This window comes from Corapipo altera, unplaced genomic scaffold (assembly GCF_003945725.1).
Source record: "Corapipo altera isolate COAL_440 unplaced genomic scaffold, ASM394572v1 23b, whole genome shotgun sequence".
Lineage (NCBI taxonomy): Eukaryota > Metazoa > Chordata > Aves > Passeriformes > Pipridae > Corapipo > Corapipo altera.
In genome coordinates, this window is record NW_020884885.1 from 15852115 (window position 1) to 15875321 (window position 23207).

A 23207-nucleotide genomic window follows, 5' to 3' on the forward strand; every position below is an offset into this window, starting at 1 on the left:
TTTTGTGAGAGTTTAACAGTCAAGCTTTCTTTCACCTGCCTCAAAGCAGGTATGTTAAAGGCGGATCGTTCTTAGTGCAGAGAGCAGAGTGCAGAGTAATGGGAGCTACTACAGTCCTGTTGGCGTTGTGGTTCTCCTCTTGGATTTGATACAAAAGTATTCAATCTTCTGAGTAAGCAGGGAATACCAACCCAAGAAGATTTTTCTGCAAAGCTTTAGTTTCCCATCCCCCTTCTGCAGAGGGAAGTCTTATGTCAGTTTGGAAGTGGGCAGGGTTCTGAGGCTTTTCTTCAAATACAGTAGGGCACACACTGCCAAAATGCTGGATGTGCAAAGGCTCCTTTCAGTGCAGCCTCCAGAAGTTTGTGTCTTTGGGTATGAGAGATTCTTCAACAAGGGGGTGGAAGAAAGCTGCTTGTATTCCCTTGTCAAGGAAAAATGCTAGGTGGGAGTGGCTGATGAAGTGCTCTCTTTACCCTTAGGAAGCTTGTAGCAGGCGTATTATATTATTCCCAGCTAATAAAAGTTGTATCACAACTCTGGCTGTTTCCATTGCACATACATAGAAGGCAACAACTCCCTTGCTCTTGAAACAGCCCTGAAGACGTTGACTGGTGAGCTGTGTCTCTTCTAGCCAGATCATCCCACAGGTAAACTCACTTGTTGCTTCTGCATAGTTTGGATTCTGCTCTAAGGAGCGCATTGAGCTACTTCTTATGCATAGAAGGAAAATACGTATTTACGAGTATTTGTACCTTTAACATCTCTATCACCAACTGTACCTGTATGTGGCAGACTGTCCTGTCTGGTGTTTCCAGTTGATGTGGTCATTTATAAAGCAATCATACTGTTTCTCTGTTTAAAACAAAAGCTAAGAAAGAAAAAAAATAAGTGACTCTGATAAGCAAAAAGAGGTAGCTTTGCTTTCTCCTGTCCCAGTCTACCATTACTATACCCAGTGGCATCATCAGTCTTGCTCTTGAAACCTCCTGAGAGGATGTTCTCCTACTCCTCTACTCTACTCTCTGCTCTGGGTTTGACACTGGATTATTTCTAGCTCTCACTGAGTTTATGCCCTGACAGCTGAGGTCCTGGAAAGCCTGAGGGAGGGGCACTCCTGGAAATGACAGCTCATCTCAGCTTCCCTCAAGGAAGGAGGCTTCCTTCTGTTCTGCAAGGAATGGAAACCTAAGCCTCCCTGGTTGTTTAAAAACCTTCAGGATTGTACAGGTGAAGACCAAGTCTGCTTCTGTCTCACCCGCTCATCCTGTCTTTCAGACCCTGAATGTGATTTTTTCTTTTGCCACAGCAAAGCCGAAATAAAATGAACAGTGTCACTGTAAAATCGCCCCATTTCCCCATTCTTTTTCGCATGTGCATTTTGATAGAGCTTTCCCCCAGGATGGTGACCATCTTCCCAGTCTCTAAAAAACATGCTTTTCCCTGCCACCCCATGTCTGAAGCCAAGATGTGGAGGGAGAAATGAGGAATGACAGACCTGCAGAGTGGAGATGAGGTGTTTGATCAGTTCTGTGGAGAGCATCTCATTCCATCTCTCCCCACAGCTCAAAAACTGTTGGCTGCCAGGCCCTCTTGGCAAGGATCTGCACTGTAATAGCAGCACTGCTGATGGGCATCTCTCTCGTCCGTGCTCCTCTCTGTCCTGCCTGCCAGACTCCTCTGCTTGTGATCTCAACAGCCTGGGATCCCGGGGAATGAATTCAGGCAATCCTATTAGTCCTGTGTTGTGGATGCTGACAGTAATACAACTCCAGCAAAATGAGCAGGAGGGTGATGACTATTTTGCACTCCTGGCATTGCATGGCAGAGTAAGAGGTGTGTTTTGTGGCCTGGGCATTTGGGTATGACCAGCTTGGTCTGTGTTTCTAACCTAAGTTCCTTGTGCTGGTTGGGTGGTTATGACTGTCCAGTCTGAGCCGGAAAAGTGCTGTGCAGCTCCATGGGTGCATTTTGGGCAGGAGTGCAGTAAGGTCAACAGCGGGACTAAAACTGTATCTGGCTGTGTAGAAGGATGCAAGCATGAATAGAGGCCATGACGTGTCAGCTGGGCTTTTCATGCAGTTATTGATACATATGTATTTGTGTGTGTATTTCATGCATAGTTTTGATGCCAGCAGCGTTGGACACTATTGGAGGCAGGATACTGGCTTAGTGGGATAAGGGAGGATATCAGGAATTATGTTCTGAGGTGGTTAATGAAGTGTCCTTGGCAGCTGTTTAAATTCATTTGGATGCTGACCCACAGGCACTGTCCACAGGGTGCAGCCAACCAAATACACACTGTGCAACTCGCTCATGATTAACGCTGCATCCGTGTAGGCTGCTGAGGAGTCACCTTTCCTGCCTGCTGAGGTGAGTGCATCCAAGAGAGGGAGCGTGGAGGATGTGGGGTGTGGCACAGCCTCTTGAGAGGTGGAAATGAGATGTGGGAGTTGCAAGAGAGGATGTAGCTCAGACCTACAGGTTGTTCCTGGTGGTGGTAATGAGGCTGATGAAAGAAAAACCGAGGCAGAAGTAGGTGACATAAAATGTTTGGCATTGACCATTGTTTCTTATCTGTGGCTGGTACCAGAGCTGAATGCAAAAGGAGCAAAGTTCACTTGTTCAACCCACGTTCTTTTTACTTTTATAGGAAAGGAAACAGCAGTGGGGATCTGGGGCAGTGGAAGGAGTTGTAAGGCAAAGTGCCTGTGGTTTGGTGAAATTTGTCCCTGTAGCTGCAGCACGGAAGTTGTACATTCCTAAGAAGCTGTGGAGTTGTGCTGAAATCTGCAGCACGTTTCACAGATGTCTTTGCTACTGTAGGAGAGGGACAGGTTGAGAGAAGGAAACACCTTTTGGAGATGCTGTGGGAGAAAGATCTGCTGCACAGTACAAATGGGCAAGGTGAAAATGTGTCTGGTACCTCACCCTGGAATACTTCTGCTCCTATGGGGAAGAAGTTGACAGGAGAAGGTTTAAGCAGATAATTACTGTTTTGCACTATTGAAAAAAGTCCTTGGCAGCTCTTTAAATTCCAGTGTATGACTTACCAACATAGCTGGAGTATGAACAACATATTCTTTGACTCCTTCACTAACGAGATCCAGTTAAAACTGGGACCAAGAGTGGTTTGAGGTAGGAATTACTGGAGGAGAGGTTTCTGTTTTGTCTGAAGTGTGTCGCTGACCTGTTACCTGCCAGAGTAGGAGCTGTAGTGCCTGCATGGTTATGTTTTCAGGGAGTGTTCTGATCCTCAGTGACCATCGTGCTGCAACAGTAAAGAAAATACAGGGGAAGGATGGTTTCGGTCTAATTTATATATCTAACAGAGCCAGCTGGCAGATGCCAGCCATGCTGACATTTCTGGCATGCCAGCCAGTGAGCGGGACTTCTGTAGTGCCTGACGAGGCAGGCGTGAGTCATGGCCTGTGAATGTCAGTATCTCTTAATAGCTTTGGTGGAATCCAGAAGGGAGAAATTCATATCCCATATCTCACCCCCACATTGCTCTGGAAACAGAGATGATTTTTCTGTTTTCCTCCATGGTCACTGTGAGCTCCATGCAGAGCTCCTGGGAGGTGGTGGGGAGCTGTGTGTGCCATCACAGCGGTGTACGGTGAGCACAGAAGCCAGGCACACGGACACATGTGGCAAGCACTGCCTTGGAGCAGCCAGTGCTGGAGCAGGAAGGGGTCTTGGGGCTGTGTGTCAAGTGCTGTGTGCAAGGAATGTGTGTTCGGGAAAGCTTTGTTCTTCTGGGTTTGGCTGTTGTAGCACAGAAGGGATGAGTTGAGTCCTTTGTGGAAGTACACCTTGCTGAGGAGTTGAGCTGTGGTTAGTTGCAGGTCCCTCTTGCTATATGGAGTGGCCTCCTTTCATCTTCGCTGAGAGACTTGGCTTAGGCAAGAGGTCTGCCAGAGGTGAGAGATTTGATGTGGTCTCCAATGTACTTTGTCCACTTGGAGGGTTTTTGGGAGGACAGCTTTCCTGTTATTGGGAGGACCTCTTTCTGTATTTGGGGAGGAAGAACTGTCAGGCTGATTTCTGCATCTTTGAGTGTCAGTTGTCTGGTTTTTTTCCTCCTGCTGAGCTCCTGTGTTCACTCATGGGGAATGAGGCTGTGCTCAGTGTCAGAGATGGGCTCTGGAGAGCTTAACAAAGGCCTGCTCTGTCCATTGTGCTCTCCCCAGGGCTTCCCATCGGTGTGTGCAGTGTGTCCTGAGACAGGGGAAAAAAAAGGGAATTTAAACCACATGCTTACACCAGGACAAAATCCTGGTTGCTGATGTCACTGGGCTGTTCGCCCTCAGGCACTGGGGAAGTGTGGATCCGGGCTCACAGGTGTGCTGCAAGAAGGGAGAGGGAAAAGCAGACAGTTGCAAAGGGAAACCTCTGCTTTTGTTGGTGTCACAAGCTTTACCTGGGTTACATCTGTCTGCATGTGGAAGAAAACCTTCTTGGGGGAAAAAAGTTTTTAGGGAAAAAAGGAGGGGGCGGGAAGCCAACTTAGATGAGAGCAGTGAAAGTATCCAAATTAAATCACTGTAGTTATGTAATTCTTATCAACAGTATATTTAGTAGTGTGTAAGTGGGAAATTGGTTTCTCTGTGTACGAAGGGCATAACTGCTGTGGATCAGCAGTGTCCTCACAGATTTTTACGTTGATAACCCTGTGTGGTTAGCTCTGGTCTGCTCTGCCTTCATCAGCCTGACCAAATAGCCTTTTTTGTTTCCCTGAGTCTGGGCACAGGGTAGTGGTTACCGAGTCCGATGCTGCTGCTGTGTGCCCACCTACCCCTGCAGTGAGAGGTGTCTCTGAGCAGTCGGTGCTGGAACACTCTGTCATCTGAGATCAATCAAAGGAGGATTATTTTCAGTGCCAGAATTGACGTGGTTACTTCCAGCATGAATTTTAATCTAAATTCTTCAAAAGTAAGAGGTGAGTTTTGTTTTCTGGGTTCCTCTGTCCCTTTACATCCTAGAGGGGCCTCACTTTCGCAGTGAGCATTTAGTACTGAAGGTAGTTACTCAGTTTCTTTAGAAACTTCTGACTTGTGTTGTTCCTGGATTTTCTCTTGGGTATGTTTTGCTTTTAATATTTAAGGACTTACTGAGTGTCTTAAATAACCTACAAGCGAGCCATGCTGTGGATTGCTTTTCCCCTCCTGCTCACTAATGGCATTGGATGAATTGAAAAATGGATAATAAGTCTGCCCAGTACCAGATGTTTGCCACGCTCCTCTTACATGCAGAGCAAAATGCTCTGCTTCTTTCTGCTGAGCTCAAAGAAGTAATCTGAATGCTGGGTATGTGCCAGCTACATTTTGAGAGACTCCTGAGGGAACAAAGTATGTGGTTTCTCCCATCTCCTGAAGCCTTCTTGAATCTTCCTGGTATTTGATGGGTAATCCAGGGTAAAATGTACTATAATAGAATGTAGAGTGGACTACTTTTAGCCTTTAAAATTTTAACCTTTAAAATAACAGATCAGATGAGACTTGAAAATTGACCTCCAAGGGGTGGGTGTGGGGAGGATTAAGTTTCAAACTTAAGTTGGGCTTTCCTTTATTGAAACTTGCTCATAGAGTGCTAAGGTAACATGAAGGTAGGTTGGTGGAGAAATCTCCTGCAGGATTTTCCTCCTTTGTTGGAAGTCCAGCTAGTTTGTGCTGGCATCTGTTAGAGGAACCCTTTTGGAGTTTCTTTTTCCTGACAACTCTAAATGCAGTGGATGATACACTGCTGTGGTTTAACCCCAGCCAGCAACTGCGTACCATGCAGCCAGTCACTCCTCCCTCATCCCCCTACCGTGGTGGGATGGGGAGGACAATCAGTCAAAAAAATATAAATAAAACTTATAGGTTGAGATAGGAACAGTTATCAATTGAAATAAAGTAAAATATAACAATAATAACAGTAGCAATAAAAAAATGAGTGAGAAATAAACCCCAAGAGAAACAAGTGATGCACAGTGCAATTTCTCAGCCCTTGCTGACTGATGCCCAGCCCATCCCCCAGCAGTTATCAGCAGCTCCAGGCCAACTCCCCTCAGTTTCCCTATGGAGCCTGATGTTCTGTGGTATGAAACATCCCTTTGGCCTGTTTGGATCAGCTGTCCTGGCCATGCTTCCTCCCTTCTTGTGCACCTCCTCACTGGCAGAGCGTGGGAAACTGAACAGTCCTTGATCTGGAGTAAGCACTACTTAGCAACAACCAAAACACGGGTTTGTTATCAACATTGTTGTCATACTGAATCCAAACCACAGCACTGCACCAGCTACTAAGAAGAAAACGGACTCTCTCCCAGCCAAAACCAGGACATACACTGAGACAGACTTGCCAAAGTTTCTGTACTGGCTGTTGCTCTGTACCCTTCACGGAGAGCTGCCCTTTGTGTGTTTGTTTGAAGGAGCAGAGAGGACCCGAGCAAGCCCAGCTCCTGGGCCTCTGCATGGAACCGGTGGAGTGAGGTGTTTCAGGGAAGTAGTTGATGACTTGGGGCTGGGGGATTTCTGCAGAGCTTATTGGTGTGTCCTCTGGGTTGAGGGACTTTTTTTATCTTTTCTCCTGCCCCCAGGAGGGATGAAGGGCCAGCAAGCAATTGCCTTGAGGGCAGCCCTTGCCTCCCGGTTGTTTATTCACTTGCTGGTGCCTCCCTGTCAAGTTTGCAGGCTGGTCCAAAAAAAGCTGCATAAATGGTTTGGTGGAGTTATTAAAACGTGCTACACAAGAGCAAGGCGGAAGGGGAGGAATGTTTTATTTTTGGCTGGGAGTTGTTTAATTTTACTGGAAGAACGGTCCTTTTCAAGGCAGCCTTATGCAGCGTGGAAGGAGCGTTGTTTCCAGCACTGCTCCTATAGCAACAGGAGAGAGACAGCTCCTATGAACTTGGACTTACAGCTCTTGGAAGTAAAATGTCATTTAATTTGTCTGTGACTGTGCTTGATATTTGATCTCACTCTAATAAAGTGTTTTTAGCTGTGGAGAGGAATATAGCTCCTCAAAGCGTTCAGTGATCGCTTGAAAACACTTCCTGAGACGAGGATACTGGGGAGATCTATATAAGGACTGATGGTCAGAAGAGACTTCTTGGCCATTCCTGGTGCTGCTGTTAGTGAAGTGGGCATTTCCAGGTGTGAGAGTGTTCCCACATGAGTAGGCTGTCCTTGGTAGGAAGGGAGGCTTCTGAAGGTGTCACCGATATCTCCAGCTGCCATGATGAGGTGAGAGCTGCTGTTGCCCTCTTCTGTGGCTGCATGATGTGGCTGATGACACTTTTCTGTCAGTGTGCTAGGGCACTGCAAAGTGCATTGCCCCTTTCCTGGGACTGCAGGTACCTGCTCCATTGCTGACATGCTCAGAGGTTTTCTCTGGCATAGCTGATGCCAGTCCCGAGCTAATCATCAACGTATCTGAAGCAGTAAGAACATTAACCTTAGTTTCCACTGTCAAATTCCTTGTCAGCTACTTTTAATATATGCTCTTTGCAGAGCTGAAATTGAGGCAAGCCTGGGAGAGATCTGTGGGATGATTCCAGAGACTTTTGCTTTGCTCATTTGTACCACAGAAAGTGAGAAGGGGAACAGCCTACTCAAAGCAAAACAAGTTTTGTACATAAGCTAAAGCTGGTGTGGGTTTTTATGCACCTCTTGCTTTGTGCTTTCTGTGGTCAGATGTCTCAGGCATAGGCAAGGCAGTGCTAACAAGTAGCTTGAAAACTTTGCATCTTACAGCTTTGTGTTCTGCATTGGTCTTCCAGAGGACAGAACAGCTTGGCAGATGATTTGTAGGAAACAAAAATGCGATGACAATGAAGCCAAATTTTGAGTGACTGTGCACTAGCTAAAATGCAGCACGTGTTCTTTGGTTAGTCTTTGCCCTTAGTTCAAACCACTGTGTAAAATCCCAGGTCTTTGTAGAGAGTGAAAAAATTGTTATCATTGCTGCATTATTTGCAGAGTGCTTTGAGTTCATGTACAGAGTTGCCTGAATAGGCTTTTCGGAGGCTGGGAGGATTTTTATCCTCCCAGGACTTTTAGTGCTTGTTGACTTGGTCCTAGTACTGGCATAGCTACAGGGAAGGGAGGTTTTGTGAGCACTCCCTGAAAACACTGAGGACCCAGTGGCTTCACTCCTGAGAGCTGAGCTGGAAATGAATGTGATGAATAGAAAGATAATGAATAGGAAGGGATCAGGCAGAAAGCTGATTCTGCACAAACTGTTTTGTTTAGAAATGTGGTTTAATGGTACTGGTAAGTTCTCCAGCACAGACAAAGCCCTGCTTAAAAAAGAAAAAAAAAAGGGAAAAAAACCAAACAAAGAGAACTCCACAACGCCCATGAGCAGAGTTGGGAAAATAGAATTTAAAATACCAATAGCAGGCTGCAGTGAAGAGTTTGTCTTGTCTGTTGGCTAACCCTGACCTATCTGAACTACTGCTCCTTGTTGTGTCAAACTCTCATTGCTATGAGCTCTCTGCAAACACAGCCAGGCTCTGATTTCTGGTGTTTCGAGTGAGAGAAAAGAGACGGTTATTGTTCCTCTCCTCAGTTCAATGACTAGTGAAGTGGTTCCTGTGTATAAATAGCATAAAGTGCTTTGGGATCCTTCAGGATAAAGGAGGCCTTATGAAATACAAGAGGATGTTGTTTGACGCAGAAGGAGTTCCCCTTGGTCGCGCAGTGTGTGCTGGTCTCTGGCCTGCCTTCCAGCTCCTCCTGAGGACTGGGTGCTTGGAGGGTCTGTTTGCTTCCCTGCTTACCCACTTCTGGGAGCAGAAAACATGGGCTTTCTGCTCTCAGGATGTGGCTGGCTGCAGGTTTTATCAGGACCAGAAAGGCCTATGAAGGGTTTTTTGTTTGCTTTGTAGTGCAGTGGTGCTTGAGTACAGACACATGCAGTCCCAGGCACACTTGATCACTCTTGTCTTTCTCTCTCATGCCTTTTTTTCCTTAACGGTTGTAAAATTGGTTTTATGCCAAGGTCCCTTTTATCCTCAAGGATCTCGAAGCCAGGCATTGCCTCACCCAGGTTTGGATAACCCCCTCATAAAACACTTAATTCACAGGTATGTGGGTGGTGCTGAACATGTAAATCCTTGTTGAATTTGAAATTTACGCTTATTGTTATTTATGCTTCAGTAAGCCCCTCCCCTGGGGAATAAATAGTCTTGAAAATATGAGTGGAGGGGCTGAGTGCTCTTATCCTGAGAGATAGCTCTCGACTCAAAGAGCAGGCAGCTCTTTGCAGGTGCATTAGGCATGCAGTTCCTCTCTGGATACCTGGCTCTCATCAAACTTAGTAGGAGTTAAGGGTCTCTACATCTCTCTTGAGGGGTCTATTCAAAACACAGCAGCTTGATCCACAGTAGAAGAAAGGAGGGATTTGGCAAGGATCCCGAGGGGTGACAGCAGGACTGTGATGTATGTGTGGAGATGTTGCCTAGATCGAGAGAGTGTTGAGATGAGATCCTCCAAAACTCCCAACATGGGGACTCATCCTCTCTCAGTTCTTCAGAAAAGTGCTCTCCCAGTCAAGAGGTCAAGATGTCAGAGAGGAGGGGTTTTGACCAAAATCCCAATTCTGTGTGTCTGCCCCCACAAGCTTAAATGACAATTCCTTAGAAGGAGCTTTACCTCACTGGATGTCTGACTTGTGTTTTGCATTCTCTCCAGCCCTAGAGGCACAAGTACATTGACTTTGCAGCACGTTCCAACATGCTGAGAGAGGAAGCAAAGTGATTAGCTCTGCATCCTTGTGGAAGGCCAGGAGTGTGGGAGCAGTATGAAGCAGATGGATAAATGGTATGGCACAAGGGCCTCACGAGGAGAGTTTGTGCTCAGCCTCGGGAGGATGCTTCAGAGCTATTGCTTGCCTTGCAGGTGACTGTGCTGCCTGTGCTTTCCCTCTTCTCCCCAGTTCCTTGGAAAGTTCCCTTGTCTGATCTTTAGTTAATGATTCCAGAAACTTTGTTTGGCATGCTTCTCAATGGCTCAAGTGCTGAGATTTTCACAGTTTCTCTCAAGAGATGTTTTTGTGGTCTAGAAGCTTTTTTATAATGTGAATCAACAGGTTTCGGTCTCTTATTGGTGTCATTTTTCATGGGGAAAATCAGCAGGGGTAATCCAAGCTGATTATAAATGAAGGTGTGTAGCCCATACTGTGCTAGGTGAAGGCCTGCAGGAACCCCTCCTTGAACATAATAGGAAGTTAAAATGGTTATGAATTATTAAATTTGATCTGTTAATAAAAAGTACCTACTTTCTCTTCCCAGGTGGTTTTCAAAAACTCCATTATCCCACTCAGGCAAGTCAAGAAGTATTACTGCTTCCATATCTCAGTATGGGCAGTAGATAAGAGCTTAAGCCTTAGGCTGTGAAGTTAGTTAGTGTCAGGGTGTAGATCAAAGGATCATTAATTCAGTATCCAAAAAGATAGGCTAGGGAGGAATAATTGCTATTCTCTTCCCCTCATCATATTGCTACCTGCAGTGCCAGTGGAAACAGATTGCAGGGAGCCTGCCTGCTATAGGATGAAGGTGAGATGGATGAGGTTGGGGCACTACAAACAACTGCAGAAGGTTTGGGACCCTCTATCTTAGAAAAGCAGAGGAAAGAGAGCATACTAGAGGCCATTTTCCAGTACAGCAGCCTTATGCAGCCTAGCTGCCTCCACAGAAATGACAAGCCATGGGATGACACACCAAGGTTAGAGGGATGGAATGCTAGCAAGGGCCCTCAGCCTGTTGGTTTGCAATGTGCTGGGTACACTGGAGCACACTTGAAGTCTTAGAGAGAGGAGCCAGGGGCTCCTGAGGTAATAGGAGCCAACAGGGAAACACCAGTGAAAGACCTCAAAGGAATTAAGGTGTGTTCCTCTGAAAAGGTGACATGTTCAACAGCCCAGGTAAAGTGTGTCTGCTCCAATGCACTCAGCATGGGCAACAAACAGGAGGAGGTGGAAGCCACTGTGCTGCTAGAAAGCTACCAGCTACTTGCCATTACTGAAACTTGGCGGGATGAATCCCATGACTGGAGTATGACTATTGATGGCTGCAGGCTGTGAGGAAGGAGAGGCAGCAGGTTGCCCTGTACCCCAAGAAATGGACAGAGTGTGAAGAGCTGGCTCTGAGGAATAGCTGTGAGCAGGTCGAAAGCCTGTGGGGAAGAACTAGAGACAGAGGCAACAAAGGAGACCTTGTGGTTGGTGTTCACTACCGGCCACCCGATGGAGGGGAGCCTGTTGGTGGGGCCTTCTTCCTCCAGCCACAGGAGGCATCACACTCGCAGGCTCCTGTCCTGCTGCAGGACTTCAACCACCCCGGTGTCTGCTGGGAAAGTGGCACAGCGAGCTGTCCATGATTCTATGACAAGTGTAGTAAGGTTGTAGAGAAATAACTCCTGTTCAGACTGCGGCTTCTTGTTTATCTGGAGGAGACGCTCTGCACTGACGCTGTGAGGGTGAGGCCTTGCTCTAGGATGAATGGCAGTGATAGATGAACTCAGGATAGCTGTTTCCAGCAGAGCCTGCCACGATGCTTGGGAACTGTGTCTTGACTGTACTTGGGCAGGGATAGAGGCTGAAGAAGACTGATTTCCTACCACATTTTTGCTTTGCAGGGACCCTGCTATGCCTTGTGCTCTATATTTTAGGGCCTGTAGGCCCTTGGAGCAGGGGATGGATGTATACAATGAGCTCTGGTACCATCTGCCCCCCACTTTTCTCTTCCTGGGCAGTTCCCATGGGAGGGCTAGGAGCAGTGATCACTTCAAGGCACTAACACCAGCTAGGGCTTTACACTGCACAGAAGGGTCATCTTCCTAAGTTTTCTCATGGAGTTGCGTTCAGGCCTTTTGCACTAAATGAGCTGTCATTGTGTGTACACAGCCTTGACAGGATGCAGCAGTAGATATAAACCTGTTCTGACAGCTTTCTACCAGCAGAAGATTTTCATATTCTCCACTGTTGCAGTCTGGCTCTTTGCTGTTATCCAGTGCATGCTTTGCAGTTTAATCAAATGCATTCACAAGGTGTATTCTGAAATCACGTGGTCTCTATTTAAAGGACTTGATGGCAAAGCATATAATCAAATATTGATTCCCTGAATAATCTTTGACATAGTTCATGATTCTCTGCATCTCTCTTATTTTCTTCTCCAGCTTTCTGCTTTCCTGAATCCACAGCAGACCAGAGCCAGCAAGAAGAGAGGAGGTGGAAGAAAGCACTTGGAGAGAACTGAACATTTGCACTGGTGCTGTAAACTGCTTTGGTGGTAAAAGGTCAGTGTCAAAACTGTTGATCTATGAGGGCTCTCACTTTAGGGTGAATAATGCCACATGGCATAAATTTGAGCTCTTCACCTGCAGACTTTAGAATTCCTGCCCTGGGAAGGCTTCGCTTAAATGACATGTAGCTGCTTTCTGAGCTGGTGAGTTGATACGCTGCCAGAGGCCCTTTCTGAGGATGTTCAGAGGGTTAAGTAAAGTAGCAATGGTAATGTTTTCATCTTACAGAGAGGGAACTTAAGAGAGCTCATGCTTTCAAAGGCTGGACTTTAACCTTGCTGGAGAATGAGATCTTCGGTCAGTTTGCTGAAGATTAAAGTTATTGGCCCACACCTGCACTGCACATACCAAGGGGAGGACAACTACATTGCTAATGCCTGCCAGAGTTGTCAGCCCAGCTCAGACAGGCTTCAGTGGAACATTTCCCTCCAGGCCAGCAGCATACCCAGTGGGTGCATTAGGGGGCTGTACTGGTGGGGGGCTGCACCCCTTGGGGTGCTACTTTTGTAGCAGCATAGGTGCAGTGGGATTTCCTGCAGCCAGTCTTTCTTGTGTGCACGGGCAAGGAGGTTAGAAGTTCTCTAACTTCTGGCATACGAGTTATTTGTGAAATAGATGTCACTGATGTGTTGGATACCAATTTTCTTGCTATCACTCAAAAATCAATACTTAAAAATAATGATGCTCTTAATGGCCTGGGAGCTATTTCATTTGCTTTGGCATTGTTTCTTCCCCATCTGTCAGATGCTGCTTTAGGGTAGGTTGTACAGAAAATGCCTTCAGGCCTGGCTTTCTTTGCTGTTTAATTAAGTACTGTTACTGTGCAAGTTGAGGCAAATGCACCAAGCAATGTCTGGGATGACTAAATGAATGTCTAGCCAGCAGGAGAGTGTGTGTGTGTGTGTCACGTGCTTTCTGCACTGGGATGTGGGTGTGTGCCTGTATGTACCTTTGGGCCTGCAAATAAAAATACAATGGGGTGGTGTGGGACACCCGGGGCAAGTCCTGCCGTTGATTTTACATGGCTGAGCACAATGAAACAGCTGTTTGTGCAGTGCTTGTGTTCCCAGGTGCTCAGCACCCAGAACTGGAGCCAAACTGCTCAACTTCTGATGAGCTCCCTGTTGTCCAGTTTGCCCTAAGGGTTCAATCACAGTAGGATGAGAACGCAAGAAAACCAGACCATGGAATGGTTTCACTTTTGAAGTGATCCCAGCCTTACCCGGTAGTCATGCACTGTATATTCTTACCCAGCTAGGAGGTTGTGCCTGGTAGTCAGATAGGGCAGGATGAGCTCACTCTTTGTCTTTTTTATTTTTTTGAGATGTTTATGTAGGTGGATCATCCTTTGCTCCTTGCTTTTCATGTAGATGCTTCAGTGTTACCCCATTCTCTTGTACTTCATTACTAACATCTCTCAATCTCTGATGTATTTGAACTAGCAAGTCTCATAAATGATTGTCAAAATTGCTTTACCAGACAGTCCTCTCATAAGTATGGATTTTGCTAAGCCCAAAAGAGTTTGCTTTCTTTCAGCCAGTTCACTGGCTGAAGTAGTCTGTTGGCAAAAGCACTTCTGAGTCAGTGAAATTGTGTTGGTGTAGGGCTTTTGCCAATTTGCCAGGCACCTGTCCTTGTTTTTTCTTCCCAGCTTTGTGTATTTTGTTTTCCTTAGAGGATTATTTCTCCTTATCACTTACATTGAAGTGTGCGTGAGCATAGCAGGAACCTGTTGTTGTTCCTTGTGAATTCACTTTCACAGCGTGTATACTGCAATTGCTTGCTTAAATTTAGCTTGCTGATGAAGCTAGTGTCTGTCAGACTGGACCAAGTGAACTTCATTATGGAAATGCTTTTAGTCTTCTAACCACTTTTTCAGTTAGCAAAGTGCTTCCCATTATGAAGCTGATGTTTAATTAATATGTTTTTATGTGTTTGTAAATACACCCCTGTGGCAGAGCTTGCCACTTTCCGTTAATTGGAGAGCTCATACATAATTACCGATGTGATTCAGAGTAGATCTTTGCCTCGGTGTTTTAAAATAGAATGTCTTAATTACTGTTACTGCTTCTTGTCTGGTTTCAAAAGTGATTCATATCACTTCTGAGGGTCTGTTAAAAGGTGACTGAAGGCAAGAGACCGTGGTTACTTCAGTGAATTCAGGATGAGGCCTCCCCATATTCATCCTGGTGCTGTGGCGCAGATCAACACCTCTGTGCTTTTTGGGACCATGAGGTTCAGAGCCTATAGCTACCATAAACCTGGGAGAGAGATTGTGGCTCCCCTCTCCATTGCCTGGGTTCTTTAGGAAAGGTATTTCACTGTAGTTTCCTGCCCTCACTTGCTTTCTCTGAAGACCAGGATATCTCCCTAAAGCCTGTCTTGGTAGGTGATGGGAGGCAGCAGGCACTCTGAGGCAAGGAGCACAAACACATGACTTCCAAAAAGAGGGTCTAGAGAGAGCTGTTTCCCTGAATAGCTTGCTGGGTGAGTCATATAGCAAGCAGAGGCAGCCAATGCCATCAGCTCTGCTCCTGGCTAGGAAGGATAGATTATACAGGAGACAGCCTTGATTGCTTTCTGATTCATGGCCTGCCATCCCTGGTGAATCACCCTGCTTTATAAACCTGCTGTTCCCTGCCAGCCCTCTGGAAAGAGGCAGATTCTCTGACAGCAGCAAAGCCAAGCTACCTGAAAGGTCTGTATGCAGCCCTGGGTGGAGCAGGACCTGCAGTCCTGGGGGGGATTTCAGACTCTGAGTGCAGGTACAGTCTCAGCTGTGTGTTTGCCCAGTCCTCACCAAGAAAAGGATGTAGTTGTGACTGGGATTTCTGCACTCTTGGATCAGAAGGAGGGACAAGTTGGTGTCCTTTGCTAGGGCACAGCATCTGCTCTGTGGCAATATGTGGAAATACCTGTAGTTGCTTTTTTTGTAGTGGGGGACATACTTTGAGGGGAAGGAAGGAAGGAAGGTTTCTAAAATCCTTGGGAGCAAGAGGGTAACTGGGTCAAGGAGCCAGCCCAAGGACAGTAAGCCTTGTTACCATCCCCTTGCTATCACTGATAGGAATCAGGGTTGGTCTCTGCAGACCTGCAGTGCATATTCCTCGATATACAGCCCTGATGTTAGAAGGGGTAGGCAAAAGACTTGCTACTAGAGGGCATCTCTCAGGTCTGGGCTGAGGTACCCTTTGGGTTGTGCTGGCATGTGTGGCTGTGGGAGCCTGCCTTGCTGCTGCCATTCTTGTTCTGTGGCTAAATGAAGCTTCTGGGAGCTGTAAATCTGTCACCTTCCATGAATGTTGTGTTCACGGGGTGTCTTGGCATCAAGAATTTGCAAGTCTGTTCAGTACATACAGTACCAGCAGCATCCATTCCTTCCCACTGCCCCGGGCCCTTTTGTGCTGCAACATGGTAATTAATCTGAGCATTGCTGGAGGTTCTGATCTCTTCTGAAGATAACTCTGCAGAGTTGTTCTTGATCTGTGCCACCATCTCAGAGCTGCTCCCTTTGCTGGTGAAACGGCCTTCTGCTGCCAACTGCTGTTGCCAGATGTTATTCTAGAGAAAAATGTTTTGTTGTGAAATGGTGATGGGCGGGACAGGCATGGGTGGGACTGCTGGCATGTTCTCACCCTTGCCTTCCTTGTTAGCTTCATTTGTTAGTTTCTAAAGCACAGGCCTGGCTGAGGTTTAGGTGTGGGCTGGCATACAGCAAAAGGAAATAATTTCCTGCAAATAAAATACAATGATCCTGCAGAATGGGCAGCTGCTGTTCCCAGCCTAGGTTCATCTGGCTCTAAAGCCAAAGCTTAGCAGTGTGGTGGCAGAGATAATACTGACAATCACCTCATGTGCAGCCTGGCTGTGCGTACAGGTTGCTTGCTTTCTTTGCTGTCAGGTGTTTTACCAATGTAGATAAGTGTCTGTACTGCATGGCTGGGTTGCAGCTGCAGTGGGTCCCTGGAGGGAGCTTACATCACTTGTGGAAAGAAGTTTTGTAATCTAAGTAAGCATGAACTCAGTTGCCTCTGGAAAAATGGAGAGGCTGTTTGCCTGCCTGCTTCCAGGGAAATTGCTGTTTTAGGAAAACATTTTGCTCTGATATGGGTGCACAGTGTTTGCATCATTCCCTGATGGCTGCTGGGGAAGGAAAGGGATGATTTTTTAATTGAATGCAGGTGGTGTGAATTTGGTTGCACTTCTGTATCCTGCCTCACACAGATGATGCCACCAGTGATAGTCTGGGCAGTGCCTTTGTCCTGTCTGCCTGGTCAGGCAGTGGTGAGAATTTTATTTTTTTTTTGAGAGGTTTAGACCTTCTGAGGTCTGAACAACAGGCAGTGAAGTGACATGGAGCTGCACTTGCTGCAGACCTGCTTCTGAGAAACCTGCTCAAGAGCAGCAGATCTGTAACACTGGGACTGACTCACAATGAACTCCTGTTTGTTGTGTATCTGCAGGGATGTTTTATACTGTCAGATCAGCTGAAGCCAGTAGTTATGTTTCTTACTCTTAGGAGCTGGGACAGCTGCCCTGGGAAGCAGCTAGCCAGTGAGAAGGGCCATGAGAAGTAAGCAGTGAAGAAGAGAATTAATTACTCCAATATACTGCCAGGGTTCAAAGAGGATAGGACATTGGAACTTACAACACGTACGTTCCCAGTTACAGTTGTAAAGTTTAAAAATAGCCCAAACTTAGAGAAGGATCTATTTAAGGGAGTTGTAACTAATACCAGTAAGAAAATAATATTCTTTGGAGACAGGTTATTCTGTAGATATCAAAGACAGAGGTTTCTGTTGCTGCCTTCAGAACAGCAGTTACAGGTGATAGTCAGGAGCCAGACTGGATTTTCTGGAGAACAGGTCTGGGATTTTATTTATTTCAGTTCAAATAGGAAGAAGTGAATGTGGCCTCTACTGAAGTTTCCACAGTGTAATGTTGATCACAGTTCATGGTTTTGGCATGACCACTCAGACAGTGGTGAGTCTAATCATTCCACTGGAGGTATCAGTCTAGAGGAAAATGATTCTCCAGAAGTGACAGCAGGATGGAGAGAGAAGAGGAGGATGAAGGCAGTACAGGGAGGCCACGTGCTGGTACTGTCTACCTCCCTTTCACACTGTAAAAGGTCTTGTGTGTTGTAGGTCACCCAGATGGATATGGGAGCTCTTTATCTAAACAAGCACTGTCCTGCATCCCTGAAGTCAGTTCAATGGCTTTCTTTAGCAGAAGATTGGAGGTGTTAGTTCTTGCAGGAGAGGAGTAATAACAATTGCCTTTTGGCAGAAGCGATGTGATGAATGACTGACTCAAGATTTTATCTCTTTTATTATTATTATTAATAACAACAACAACAACAACAATAATAATAATAATAATAATTTTTTCCCCCACAGGACCCCTCTGAGCCAGAAAGATGCGTGAGTATACAGAAAAGAAGGAAACATGTGGGACCATCTGTCTGAAGTACTTGCTCTTCATCTTCAACTTCTTTTTCTGGGTAAGAAACTTCAGTCTGTTTCAGAGGCACTGAGATGGCACTGCAGTTTTGGTGTCAGGGGCACAGAATCTTGGCCTTCATGAAGTCTTTGTCAAGAAGTGCTGATGTCAGTAGGACACAGCTTTTGTCCTGTGGGTTGAAGTCGTGTCCCTTGGGATTGCCTGCCCGTGCTACAGAAGTTGTGGTTTGATGCTGTCTGTGGTTGTTTGTACGTCATGTTATCAAATACAGAAAATAACAGGGAGCCTGAAAATAATCTTCATTTTTTCACCTGGCTTACTTTTTCCAGGATCCTGAGGGCTCCACTACCTCGCCATTCCTCCTCTCAAAATGGCAGAGAGAGTCCTGGCAGTGAAGTGAGACAGCTAGAGCATGAATAACACACACCTTCTTGCAGCTGGTCCACACTAGAGCTTCTTACAGTTGTGCTTTCCACCAGAAAAGTTACTGATGCCAAAGGGTTGTGTTTTACTTTGATGTATGGAACAGAGCATTAGAGTGTCCAACTCAGATGTTTAAGAAAAACTGTCTGAGCTTACTAGAAGCTGCATAAAACCCTCTGGAAACACAAGGCTTGCAAAGAGAGAGGGGGCTGCTAGGAGTGTGGTTGGTTTCTCTATGTTCATTTGCTGCAAAGTTTAGAGTTTAACCATCCTTTAACGTAGATCATCTTTGGCTCAGCTTATGGAGCTGAGACTCATTTTGGTGTCCCTGTCCAGTTGCTCTGGGAGGTGAGGAAATTCATGCATCAGAAACCCTTCATGTGCTTGCTTCTCTCCCTTCCCAGCTGGCTGGTGGGGCCGTGATGGCAGTGGGCACCTGGACCCTCGCTGAGAAGAGTGACTACATCAGCCTGCTCTCCTCCAGCACATATTCCGCAACTGCTTATATTCTGGTGGTGGCTGGGGTGGTGGTCATGGTTACTGGCATCCTCGGTTGCTGTGCCACCTTCAAAGAGCGTCGGAATTTGCTGAGAGTGGTAAGTTTCGTTTGGTAGTTTTGTTTGGGGGAACAGCTTGGTTGTTATTTGTTCGTCCTGGACCAAAAACCACTGAAGCCTCCAGCTCCTGACAGCAATGCTGTCCTTGTCCCAGGGGGCAGGTTTTACTGCAGAGCATTTCTTTTCATCCACACAGAGAATGTGCTGCATGGTTCAAAAGTACAAAGTATAGCTGTAAAACCTGTGCTTTGTGTAAGAATGTCTATTTGAAACTATTCAAAATCTTGTGGCTTTTGTCTCCTCCTTCTTTCCTGCCCATCCTGTATTCTCTTTTGGAAAATGGGAAGGAAGAGGAAAATTTGAGAGACCTGTAGCAAAACTAGCTTTTAATGACAGTAGGTTCAAGCCAGATTAACACACTTCTTCACTTGGCTGTCAAAAATAAGAACGTTTCCAATATATGCTTTAGTTGCAAAAAAATTATTTTAGTTTTGCTTCCACAAAAAAACCCAGCCATACTGTTTTGATAATCTGCTGCTTCTTTTACGCCTTTCTCTGTGTTACTTCCTGAGCTCCCTGCTCACCCATCGACACTGAAGTTTTTGACCAGCCCTGAGATTTCTATTTAGCTCCCTCCCTCTCAAATATCCCCTTCAGTCTGGAGTGCAGCAGCAGTCATTTTAGCGTCTGGGCTAAGTAGTGAGAGCAGTGACTGAAATAACAATCGGTGGCTCTTGGCTTTCACAAGTACAGAAAAAGATACTTCAGCAGCTCTTCACCAGCTCCCTCCTTTGCAAATGCTCATTCACCTGACTGTCTCATTTCTCCTCTTTTGTTTGGATAGAGGAGCAGAAATAGAAGCTGTGAGCAAGCCTGATGCTTGTACCACTGCTGTGAAGACCTGATAATCCCTGTGAGAGGTAGAGTAGGGCCAGGAAGGGAAAATAAAATTTAGAGGGGACACAGTGAGTGCATTGCTGATGCTGTTCATTAGCCTCCTGGTCTGCAGCAGACTGTTTTGGCCTTGCCTCACTTGCTCTCGATGCCAAAGAGATCTCCCTTTGTCTTTTTCCCTCAGCCAGAAGCTAAGTATGAAAATCCAGTGGGGTTTTCTTTGTTATCTGCCATAGAAAACTAATAATTGTCTCTTGGGAACAACAGGTCACTCTGTCTCCTTACACCACGGGTCCTTTCAGAGTGGTGGGTTGTGTTAGGCCTATTGTCTCTTCTTGCCTGTGCTCTGCTTTGGTTGCTGTGAGTAATCTGAGATAGGGCTGTACTTGCCAGGGCTGGGTGAGCCTGGCTGGGGGCCTTTGCCAGCTCTGAGCTCAGACAGTAATCCTGACAGCTTCACTGTCACCCCAGGGTCTGTGCCAGTCGGTCCCAATTTCTCTCTGTACAAGAGACCCCTGTAAATATGGGAGGGAGCGGTATAAGCGGCACTCTGCTCTCCCCAATGCTTTCTTTTTGCTTTTAAAAATGGATTTTTGACAGCTTTGGGTGCTGTTTGTAAAATGCATATCTGGTTTTTAGTTTGTTTTTCTGTTGAAGACTTGGGAAGCTGTGAATTTTTTTGCTGCCTTCTACGTAACTATGAGTTTTATGGGCCCACTTCGAGGCTTTTCATAGTATTTCATTGCTCATCACCCACAGCTGTACTGCTGTTTTTATGACATTGCTTATTTGCCTTTGTTAATTAAGTGCTCTGCTGAGGCTTGGGCAGCAGATGTGGAGTTTCTCTGGCTCCATAAGCAGGCATGGCAGTGGAACTGCAGCCTGACTGGCTGTGATGCTGCATTCCAGCTCTTTATAAGCAGACCACTACTATGTTATACATCAGTCAAGATGCAAACAGGAGTCTCATCAAATAGACCCATCAAATAGAAGACCTTGCATATAAAGAGGGAAGGTGGCTTTCTTCTGGATTGTCCCCTCACACTGCCTCTTCTAGTCGGCTACCTTGGACAGGGAGAAGGGAACACACAGGGGTTATGATTCCTGTTCCTGCTGCATTTCAGCTTGAAGCCCTCCCACTGAAGTGAGGTTGCTGATTTAGGAGTATAGTTGCTATATATCTCTTCTTCAGGTAGCAGAAAGATGCCTCCAGATAATTACTTGGATTGTTGGTGGGTTGAACTATTTTTTGGGTTATTCAGAGAAAACATGCTAACGTTTGGTACTTCATTCAAACACTTGAAGCTGGATGGAAGCAATTTGGACCCTGTAGATCTTGAGACACCAGATAGCCCTGGCTCTGGCTTAGAGCCAGGGTAAGAGTAAATTTTGACCAGAGCCCACCTGGGTCCGGGCATGTGTCTGCTACAAGCCTTTGGGTGATCACACATTTCTGACTTGAGAAGCAAGTAGGGCATGTCCCTACAATTCCATGCCAGAGCTGGCCTACTCCTCCCACAGCAGACCTGTAAGAAAACCCTGCAGCTATGGATGAAGAGCAGGGAGAGCAGCCCTGTGCTCTGCATGTGTCCATAGTGAAAGCTGCTGCTTCCCTATATCAACATGATACTTGGAGGTGGCCTTCAGGGAACAGTGAGACTGAGATAAGGATAATGGTGGAGTGTATCAGTAGAGACAGATTGAATTCATGGGTGGTAGATGCACTAACCTCCCTGACAAGGTTTTACAAGGGCCTCGTGACTCAAATTTTTCAAGATCTGCTGTGTGGTGACACAGCTTCAGCTCTACCTGAAGGTCTCTGACATTACACAGAACAGGGAGAAATAAATAAGCTTTCCTGTTCATTGGTTGTTCTCAGCATCCTGCCATGCTCCTGCCTCCTTCTCAGCAGAGAGATGATGTCAGAGCAGTTAAGCATAACTAGGTCCCAGCAAAAGAGAGCCAGCATTCTGTCAAGGCATGCTAACCCTTTCTTGCCTCCTTTCAGCCTCCTGTAAATGTTGGAACCAGCCTTTAGCTATCCTGCTCCCCACTGGGTGACTCATTCCCCTGGTATGAATGAGTACCTTGTACAGGCTGCAGAGATGATCACAGATCATCGGGGAGATCGGGCTGGGGAGTGAAAGACTGAGATTGTGTGCTCAGATTAAAGCTGGGTCTGCAGATAAAACCCAGCTGTCAGTCCTTCGAAGCTGATGAATCCCAACAGGGTGAAAGAGGAAGCCTGAGTGTTTGTGTAATTCGAATCCTGCAAAATGGGCTTGGAAACACCTGGAGAAAAGAGTGCACAGCGAGAGTCTAAACCTCATGCGACTGAAGGCATCTTTGCTGTGTAGGTCACCTTGCTCTGTCTAGGTCTTCACTGTCCTTTGAGAAGGGAGAGATGGCTTGATGTCTAGTGACAATTTTAGAGAGCCCTTCACTTCATGTCTTGACAACAGACCTTTCAGAAGTAAAACAGAAAATAGGTGATACTGTCCTTGTTCTGTTCTGGGGAGGTCAGCTCTTTCAGGGACTTAGCGTGAAGTTCTTGTTACAGCTGGAACTGATGTCTGTTCAGCTTTATCTACAGAAAGATGAATTTAGTAGCAGTCATAGAACAGCCTGGATCTGTAAAGAGGCTGTTCATTACTGACCAGAGGCAAGGCAGGGGCTGTTTATTAAGATAGGGGGTCTCCCTGAAAATCTGTCTTTGACCCTAAAGAGGTAGTGGCCACATCACCCTGTGTCTTCAGGGCTGCTTTGTCCTTTTAATCTAGTATACATATTTCTCATGGGTTTGGCTTCCCTACTTGTGTATAGGAATAGGCCTCCCAAACAGTTTTCAGTATTGTCCATATAATTCTCCTTCTGGTAAGTAGGGCATGTCCCTTTCCATGTCACTGCCATTAAGCCCTTTTAAGAAATAGTCATGTTCTCCTTTTAGTCTTCCAAGAGTTCTCACTTTGGTTTTGAGATATTGAGCTTTTCCCTCTAGATCCCGGTTCAGCAGAACATATAGTCAGAGTCATTCATGAGTGTGAAGCAGTGCTGAAGTCCATCCGCTTCAACAGTGCCCCTCAACCTGTGGCTGAGTCCCACAGGAGTCACAGGGAACAATAATCTATGGTCTATGCTTAGCTGCTCTGCTGTATCTTTGGCAAAATGATTCCTTTGTGGCTTTACTGAATCATCATTATAATATAGATTGCACCTTAGTAACTTGGTAAAATGCCCCAAACAATATCAAAACAAGCAAAAGTTGGGGTTTTTTTGTATTGATGTCAGAATCAGATGTTTTCTATGGTACTGAGTGTAGTCATCAGGTTATCCAGCAACCACTTTATTTTGTACAGTGATCTTATCTCAGTTGCCTGCACTTTTCCACTCTCTATATCCCTCTGGCTCTTTGAGTTAAACTCACACTTGCTGGTGCTTGTTTTCGACTGTCCTGTGGTTTGGTGGTTTTCTTAACCTGTGGGATTGTTCCTTTCCTACCCTGTCAAGGTCCGAATCCCAACCCCTGCCTTTGAACACTGCTGGGGAAAGGATCGATGAAGACAGTCAGGCATTTTACCAGCTA

General features: G+C 46.0%; 1 protein-coding gene across 3 annotated transcripts in view; it reads left to right on the forward strand.

Moving 5' to 3' along the window:
- The window catches only part of CD151 (CD151 molecule (Raph blood group)), a 34789-nt gene that overhangs the window by 2492 nt on the left and 9090 nt on the right, over window positions 1-23207 (forward strand). For 2 of the 3 annotated variants that reach the window (XM_027642255.1, XM_027642254.1), the window contains exons 2-4: window positions 12162-12281; window positions 17687-17790; window positions 18578-18769. In XM_027642255.1, coding sequence (XP_027498056.1) covers window positions 17707-17790; window positions 18578-18769 — 276 coding nt within the window. In that variant the 5' untranslated portion in view covers window positions 12162-12281; window positions 17687-17706. Of the gene's footprint in view, window positions 1-4829; window positions 4943-12161; window positions 12282-17686; window positions 17791-18577; window positions 18770-23207 lie in introns of those variants that run through there. The other variant, XM_027642256.1, reaches the window with a different exon arrangement.